The 8,161-nt window shown below is 32.9% G+C and overlaps 1 protein-coding gene across 1 annotated transcript; it reads right to left on the bottom strand.

Moving 5' to 3' along the window:
• Positions 1–6,192, bottom strand: LOC115714649 (uncharacterized). Its single transcript, XM_030643397.2, has 11 exons — positions 5,575–6,192; positions 4,534–4,581; positions 4,296–4,454; positions 4,124–4,170; positions 3,847–4,003; positions 3,675–3,736; positions 2,999–3,188; positions 2,715–2,804; positions 1,886–2,028; positions 1,677–1,797; positions 1–1,328 (listed from the first exon to the last, which is right to left on the bottom strand). The coding sequence occupies exons 1-11, from the start codon at positions 6,046–6,048 to the stop codon at positions 309–311; spliced, it is 2,511 nt and encodes an 836-aa protein (XP_030499257.1). The 5' UTR covers positions 6,049–6,192; the 3' UTR covers positions 1–308.
• Between the last annotated feature and the right edge of the window lie 1,969 nt (positions 6,193–8,161).

The following is an 8,161-nucleotide window of genomic DNA, read 5'->3' as shown; positions in this document are numbered from 1 at the left end:
TAGCAAAATATAAGCCTCAAAATATGAAATCAATTGTTTATTACACATTTAAAAGAAGAAAAAAATAAGGGGCGCGCCCATAAGAACAAAATTACACTAGCCAATATTCCACTGACAACATAGCTCGTCTGCATTTTCAATCACTTTTTTAAGTTTTGTTGTTTTCATCTTCTAGCAAAATGCAAATTCTAGGCAACTATACTCGGAGCAGTATCCAAGTCAAAAACAGTAAATATATAAAATATGAAGAGGGCTTATCTAGCAAATTAATTGAACATTAAATGTTATTTTGCAAATCTGAAGAGGTCTTATTCACGCATACCCGTCTTTTTCCCTTTGTAACCACCCTTTTGTGCCTTCTGTCCTGAAGCTTTTGCAGTTCCTTTTCCTTTCAGAAACTTACCAGTCTTGCCCTTCTTTGGATTGCCCTTGCCTTTGGCCTTACTTGCTCTCAAGTCTTTTTTCATTCGTGGATCAACAAGTTTTTTACCCTTGCCGACCCTAACTTGAACACCCTTCTTTGCAACCACTAATTCCTTTTTAGGCCTCTTAGGCTCGGCCTTCCGGTATAGTTGTTCAATTTGCTTGCTCTTTGAACGATCAGATATGTCTGCCTGATCTGAAATTATGTTGGCCTTCTTCCGCACCTTCTCAAGCCTCTTCATGGCAACTCGCTTCTTTCGAGCCTTGGCCTCTGCAACTTTTTTAGCTGGCCGGGCATCTATTTCTTTGAAATGTGCTTTCATAGCATTAACCTCTTCCTTCGTTATCGGCTTAATGGAATGGCGGTGCTTCCTTTCCTCCTCCAAAAACCATTTGGGCAAACCCTCATCATCAAACATGTACCTATTATATGCATCATCGAGCATTTGTTCCCTCGGTTTTTTCATGAGCATCTTCTTTGCACAAGCTAGAATCTCAGCTTTTGCGTCAACATCCTCATCTGATTCATCTGAAGATGAGTCATCACTTGAATCTGTTACTGGAGCAGGAACTATCTCAAAATCATCTTTTTCCAATGATTGATGTTGAGAATGATTGGATGCTACAGCACGGTTTCCTAACTTTACCGCGTCCTTTACAGGCAAAGGAACCTTCTTCTCTGGCATGGTAGCCTGCATTTCATCTTCACTATCAAACTTTTCCAAGTCTCCCTCATCAACAGCTTCAGCAAAGATATCCTGACTAAACCACTTGTTCGTGATCTCTTCTTGTGTAGGCACTTCACCATCATCAAGTGGTACCATCAGAGGATTTCCTTCCTGATCACCAGGGTCTTGATCTGAATCATAATCACATATGACATTTTGATTATCATCATCACCACCCTGCAGTCCCCGCCCAAAAAAAAAAAAACAGAGCCACAATTACTAAAACAATACACAATGAGAACTGGCTCCATACCACTTCCACACTCTTTAACAAGAAGAATAAATGTGCCATTTACTTTATTTCTTATTCATTAACAAGTAGCTCTTGCAAAAGATGACAAAAAGCATTTTAAAGAAGCCACTGAGATCAAAGAAAGAACAAGAATATAAACTCCAAAGAACAATTACTGGAATGCAAGAAAAGGCAGAAACAAAATGACACAGAAAAAGTCATGTGAAAATGGTGACTCTTTGTAGTCATGTGAGGGATGTTTAATCATTTTCAATACAATCACAAGAACATACCTCCAGAACATCATCAGAATGCATTTCTTTCGCACGCTTCCGCTGCTTTGTACTTCCTTCCTTCTTGGACATATATTGTTCATAAGCCTGCTCAAGAAACTCTTCCATTTTTTCATCATATCTGTCATCCAAATACAAAATTTAATCAGGACACAGCAAATGCTTCAATCAATATCAGGCTTATCCCAGATAAGACAGTAGAAAAAAACCTTCTCCGTTCTTCATCAGAATCTATATCACTGGATGAATCAAGTTGAGCCTCATCATGTATTTCTTCATTGTCACTATCACCCAAGTCACCATTCTGATCCTCATTTTCCATGGAATCTACCACCACAAGATCTTTCTTACCCTGAAAAAAGTACACTTATAAAGCACCATAGAACATTTTCTAGTATATTCAGAGGAAACTAAAAAAACATCAAAAAGATCTTCTAAAAAGGCAAAAGCACATTGGAATTTTATATTGTCTAGAAAGATCTTCTAGAAAGAAGCTCGAGTGCAGAGGAAAATAAAAATCCAACATTAAAGCATAAGAATATATACATTAACCCCACAAACCTAATGTGGAGGGAGGTGTGAAAATCTACAAACATCGCTAATACTATCAAAACCATTAACCAACAATACAGAATACTTCAATGTTGAAAAAAAGAAAAATCAGCAAGGAAAAGAGTCGATAACATCACATAAATACATGATCACTTTTTCCAACCTACTAATAATTCAAATGAAGCTTATCTGAATCTGATTTAATTATTTATATACATGTTATTTTTAGTTCTAAAAAAATAAATATAAATATACATGTTATTTATGCTATTTGTTACTATGTAGTAATTTATAATAACTTCGCTATACAGTAGAAAGATCAATATTATATCCATAACGAAAAACAAGTTTGGAGATAGAGCAACTTTTTAAGGTATTTATTGTAGATGACAAACATATATTGACAATACATAGGCATCATATAAACCCAAACTTAAGCATAGTGGGAAACCCCAGGACTTAGTCTGTAGTACAGTGAAAGCATACCTTCATAGAAGAGAGAGAAAATAACTCATGGTCAACATAGCCGTCATCCAATGCATCTATTTGCATCCCATTTGCCTTTCGTGCCTTGTCCTAGATTAGAACAAAGGCAAGTAGCAACAAATCATGAAACCGTGTCAGTTGTATTTAGATAGAAGAGAGAGAGGAGAGATGCATATATAAAGGCAGAAAACTTCCATAGGAAAAACAATAGACATTCTCTTTCCATGATACCATGTAAGTTGGTGCAGTTGAGAGAGAGAGATTCATATATGAAGACAACAAACCTTGGCTTTTCTCTTAGCAAGCAGCTTTTTCTTCCGCTTCTGCTTGCGGTCCATGGCGTTTGTTAGCTCCTCCATCTCATTGAGTACTTTCTCTTCTTCGTCCTCCTTAGATTCATCTTGAGCAGCTATAGAAGCAGTAGCTTCAGTCTTTTCTGAAGAAGACAACTCCTTTCTAATCTGCATCCTCCACCTATATAATTGAAAGTGGAATGTCAAAAATTGAGTTTCAGCACAAGAAAATCCAAGTACAAATACATAGAGATGCACATGTTGCAATTAGATAAATACGTGCTCCTCCTCGACAGTGAAAATAATAGCACAGACCATTTGAATGATATGAAAAGCTGCAGTCAGCAGGGTATACTGGCCTAATGCTGAGCAGATTTGAATCAATGACAACCCATCATGACTCTTTGGAGCCAACTTCATAAAGAAAACTAAACAGAACAAACTTCATGAAGAAGTAACAAACTACCCAGATTTAAAAAGACAATTTAACCTGGTAAAGTGATCAATAGATTCTAGCTTAACATATGCCCCAACTCTCCCAGCCCAAACACAGATAGAGGGGAAAAAACATGAAAACATGCAGTTATTTTTACAAAAAATAAATAAAATAAAATTACAAAAAAACTAAAGAGAAGAAAGTATAGAGAAAAAAGATTGCACATCTTACTTCAACAGGTGCTTAAAATCTTGTTTCCCCAGGACACGCAGATCATCACATAAAATTTTAACCTGCCCAATAATGAAATTTATAACACTTGAACAATAACCTCTCCAAGGGTATTAAAACTGCTAAATGACAATAATAACAAAGAGAAAACAACAACAGATTAGGAATATACCTCTTCTGTTGTTAAAGCATGACCTTGAATGTGCAAAGAAGCCTCATCCTTAAAACTTATAGAAGTAACAGAACCAAGGATCTCAAGAGGAATGTCAGACCAAATAAAATCTGCAGCCGTTGACACTTTCCTCAAAGTTGTGTCTCCGTCTTCATATCTATAATTAAACTGTGATCAGCACAACAGAGACACTTACTATATATTTCTACTTATTTGAACTTTCCAAATTGTACAACTGCAGAACTTAAATTAAATGATGTTTAGAAACAATTCTTACCCATCACGGTGTCTCTTTTGCTTAGAGCCTCTCAGTACATCCACTACCTATGTTAACAATTTACAAATATAAGAAATACATAGTTTAAAGAAAACAGTACTCCTGTACTAAGGGAAATTAATGTGTAAACGGAATGAAGTTATTATTATTAGTTACTTCTAATTAGATTTACCTTTTTGGGGGGTTCTATAGATCCCTGAAATAAATGTTTCACATCAAGAATGCGTGGATCGATCTTTGCAGGAGCCTTATATTTGAAAGCAAGAAGATATGTCTCTGCAGACGAGGAACGACTTGCTGCTGGTTTGTGAACCTCAACCCTTTCAAACAGCTGCAATGATTACCAGGAGTAGATTACAGGCATATCCAAGTAAACATATTAGTTTGGATGAAAGAAAAAGAGAACACACCCTTGAAAGGCAATACTTGACAGACTCGTAGTCTTGAGATCGGAAGACCTGATACGGAAAAACAAAAACATATTCAGCATTATGCTCCAATAAAAAATTATAAAATGTTTTGTAAAAATCAATTGTTTATTAATTAATGTTGATTTAATATTAATTAAAAATATACAAAAAGTAATATCTTTTTCTCTATATTTTATTGGTGGCTAAAGATAATAATAAAATCATAAAATAAGAAATCTAGCATTTCATATGATAGCTAAAAATAAAAATAAAAAAATAACATAAAAGGTAAATTACAAAGAGTAGCATTTACGGTGATGCAAAATATTCATCATGATGCTATATTATGTGAGAAATTTGGGATACCATTGAAGCAATTTTTTTTTTTTTAAATGAGCTATAATTAGGAATGCATCACTATTTTAGCACACTATTGGAGATGGTAAGATGGGAGCAAACTTCTTAGGTGGACTTCAAACTTTACTAAATAACATAAATAAAAATGAAACACAAAACACTAAATTCTAAATTCTAAATTCTAATATAGACTACACTTCAGAGCTGCGAAAAACATTTAAGGTAGTAAAAACTGTTTAAATTATTAAAAGGAAAAAAAACAATGGCAAATCTACCAAAGCGAATATTTACATTTAGTAAGATATCGTAATTGGATATTTACAAGCTCGCAGACTCGCAGGAACTGTATGCTCCCCCAAAAAAAAATCACAACCTAATTCGTTTAAACGATTATTGAATACCTAACAATAATCATCTAAATGCACAGTCCAATGATATATTATCTAATTTGAACTAATTTAAGAGCATAACTAAACATTTGAGTCATTTCTAAATACCTAAACCAGACATTAATCGTATATGAAGAGCATAACTAAACATTTGATTAAGTTTGTATGTCATTTCTGAATACATAAACCAGAGTTGAATCGTGTATAAATGACTTAACCTAGATATTGTTTTATTATATATCATAATTGCACAATCCAAAGAAAATTCAATAACCAGGCAGAAGAAAATTCATACTTTGGTAACAAATGTGCCTTTAGGTGCCAAAAAGTCGGTAGCCAGCTTCACGGAATCGATAACCAAGGCGTTCTGGCTGGTGGCTTCCTGAGCCCAAGCACCACCAACGTTGGGAGAACCATCGTGCAACACCAAATCAAAGGCCGTGCATCCCTTCTCGTTCATTATGCGCTTGATCTTGGCCTTACACTCGGACCTGGTGATGTCCTGCTGGACGGCAATGGCGCCACGAACGGGAGCGATGGGAACCAAATCAATACCGATGACAAGGCTGCCAACGGGGACGCGCTGAACAACGACCTGCATCCAACCACCTGGGGCGGCGCAAAGGTCGAGGACGGCGTGGGATGAGCGGAGGAAAGTGTACTTGGCATCGAGCTGAACCAGCTTCCAAGAGGCTCGAGAACGGTAGCCATGTTCTTTGGCTAAGTGGTAGAACTTGTCCAAACGATGTTTTCCCTTGACTTTACCCATGGCTACTGTAGCTTGCTTGTTGGTTCTGAATTAGGGTTTTAGGAATGCTTTGCTGTTTTGGGGATATAGGGTTTTGAATTTTGACAAGTGTTTTCCGTTTCAGAAGCAAAGGCTTCCCTCAGCAATGGGCCAAGAGAATTGCAGAAATTCGACTTTATACCTAGGGCAACGAGGGCAAAATGGTCCGGCTAACCCTTTACCCTATGTTCTATGAATTAATTGATTTAAAAAAGAAAAATAGGATTTTTATAGCAAATTTTGACATCTAATTTTACAAATTATTGAAATTGTTGAATTTAATGAATTTTGTCTAATTTTATTCAATTTTAGTGATATGTAATTGTCTATTTATTAAATTGTGTCCAAAGAATTTTAAAATGTATCAATCATACCCTCAAACTTTGACACGTATTAAATCGTGTCCCTTAAACTTTCATCAACGTCTCACGTCCGTTAGTAAAATTGAAATGAAATCCTTAAATCCAGAAATCTTAATAATTCAGGAGAAATTTTTTAATAGCCTAAAAAATTCGAGGGACACAATTTAGTAAATGTTAAAGTTAAGCGGCAAAAATTCTAATTAGCCTTTCAAAAATAAAAATTTTATGTATGTGTAAATGGAATAGTTTGGTCAAATTTTAACATATTTTTACCAATTCAGTGTAAATAACGAGTTACAATTATTTAATTGTAACCGCACACTTAAACAAAATTGCATGTCATTAAAAATGCACCAGTGGTGTCTAGTACTTTCTTACGTATTAATATCGCTATTGGTACAATTAAATATCGAGTCTCTTATAACTTAATGTAATAATTTTAAGGGTATCGATAATCAATCGCAAAATAATATGTATAGAAAGTGTTAGACATCACTGGTGCCTAATAACAACACTCTAAATTTAAATAAAAAAAATTTCTCAAATTAATAAATGAGACGTAACAAAAGTCGAATTCTTCTCCACAAATGTGAATGTAGGATAACATTTATAAAATAGACCACATAACATTTTTTACTTTTGAAAATTGAAAATGAGAGATTATATAAAAATGTTGGTAATTGAATATTTTAATATAAATATTTAGATAAAAAGATTAATTTGAACAAATTATAGGGATGTGAAATATGTATCTTAAATTGCAATGCTGAAAAACAATGTAAAAATATTTTTAATTTTAAGTTTCTTAAAATTTGAAAATAATTTTAGTTAGAAGTATTTACGATTGGACTAATTGTTATTTTAAATGTTTTAAATTTGTATATTTAACTATTATTATTGTGATATTTTTCAAACTTTTGAGTACCTAAATGTTGAAAATATTTTCAGTTGCAAATATTTAGGATCTCAGTAATTATAATAATTGGAATATCTTAAATATTTTCTACACAAATTTTATTATGATTTCACAAATTATTAAAATTATTTACGTTTTAACATCTTATTTCATTTTACTACTTTAATTATACTAGGTGAATGTACGTGCCGAGCCACGTATTGCTAGTTTCATTTAAGATTTTGGTCTTCTTAAGATTTTGAATGTATTTTATTTTTAAAGATTGCAAATTTTTTGTTTGAAAAAATTAAATATTTATATTTAAAATATTATTTAATAATGTATTAAAAATAATATTAGTGTAATTATAAAATTGTAAATAAATTTATTATTGGAGTAGTAGATTATTCTATTTAGTTCTTTTTTTAACATAGTATTGTAATGTAAGTTTATATCTATAAATATTCTGTAAAGTGTTAATATTATATGAACATCTCCATTTATAAAACTAAAAAGTGGGTCAATAACAGAAGTGGTATATCTGCAATCACACAAAGATAGAAGTGGTATTTCTGCTTCCTATGCTTATCCAGAGAAAACATTAGATAACGTGAGGTTAACTTTAATATATAAAGATTTTTTTTAAAAAAAATAAATAAAAAAAATTATTAATATTCTCCAAGATAGGTTTGTTAGAGAGATATGTGGCTAAGATGATTTTTTTTTTAATTTAAAAAGAGATTATTAATATTTAAAAGATTGTTTAATTTTTTGGGTTTATTTGTTAACGGGAGATCAAACCTAATCGTTAAATTTAACAGAATATTCTTTTATTTTT

Source organism: Cannabis sativa, chromosome 4 (genome assembly GCF_029168945.1).
Source record: "Cannabis sativa cultivar Pink pepper isolate KNU-18-1 chromosome 4, ASM2916894v1, whole genome shotgun sequence".
NCBI lineage: Eukaryota > Viridiplantae > Streptophyta > Magnoliopsida > Rosales > Cannabaceae > Cannabis > Cannabis sativa.
This window is presented reverse-complemented; position numbering and strand designations above follow the sequence as displayed.

What these genes read in the sequence shown, in the direction of transcription:
- LOC115714649 (XM_030643397.2), bottom strand. Translation starts at nt 6,048, where the DNA reads ATGGGTAAAGTCAAGGGAAAACATCGTTTGGACAAGTTCTACCACTTA. An exon ending in AAGGCACATTTGTTACCAAA is followed by an intron (nt 4,582 to 5,574) that starts GTATGAATTTTC and finishes TTTCCGTATCAG; the next exon opens with GTCTTCCGATCTCAAGACTA. An exon ending in TTTCTCTCTCTTCTATGAAG is followed by an intron (nt 2,029 to 2,714) that starts GTATGCTTTCAC and finishes TACTTTTTTCAG; the next exon opens with GGTAAGAAAGATCTTGTGGT.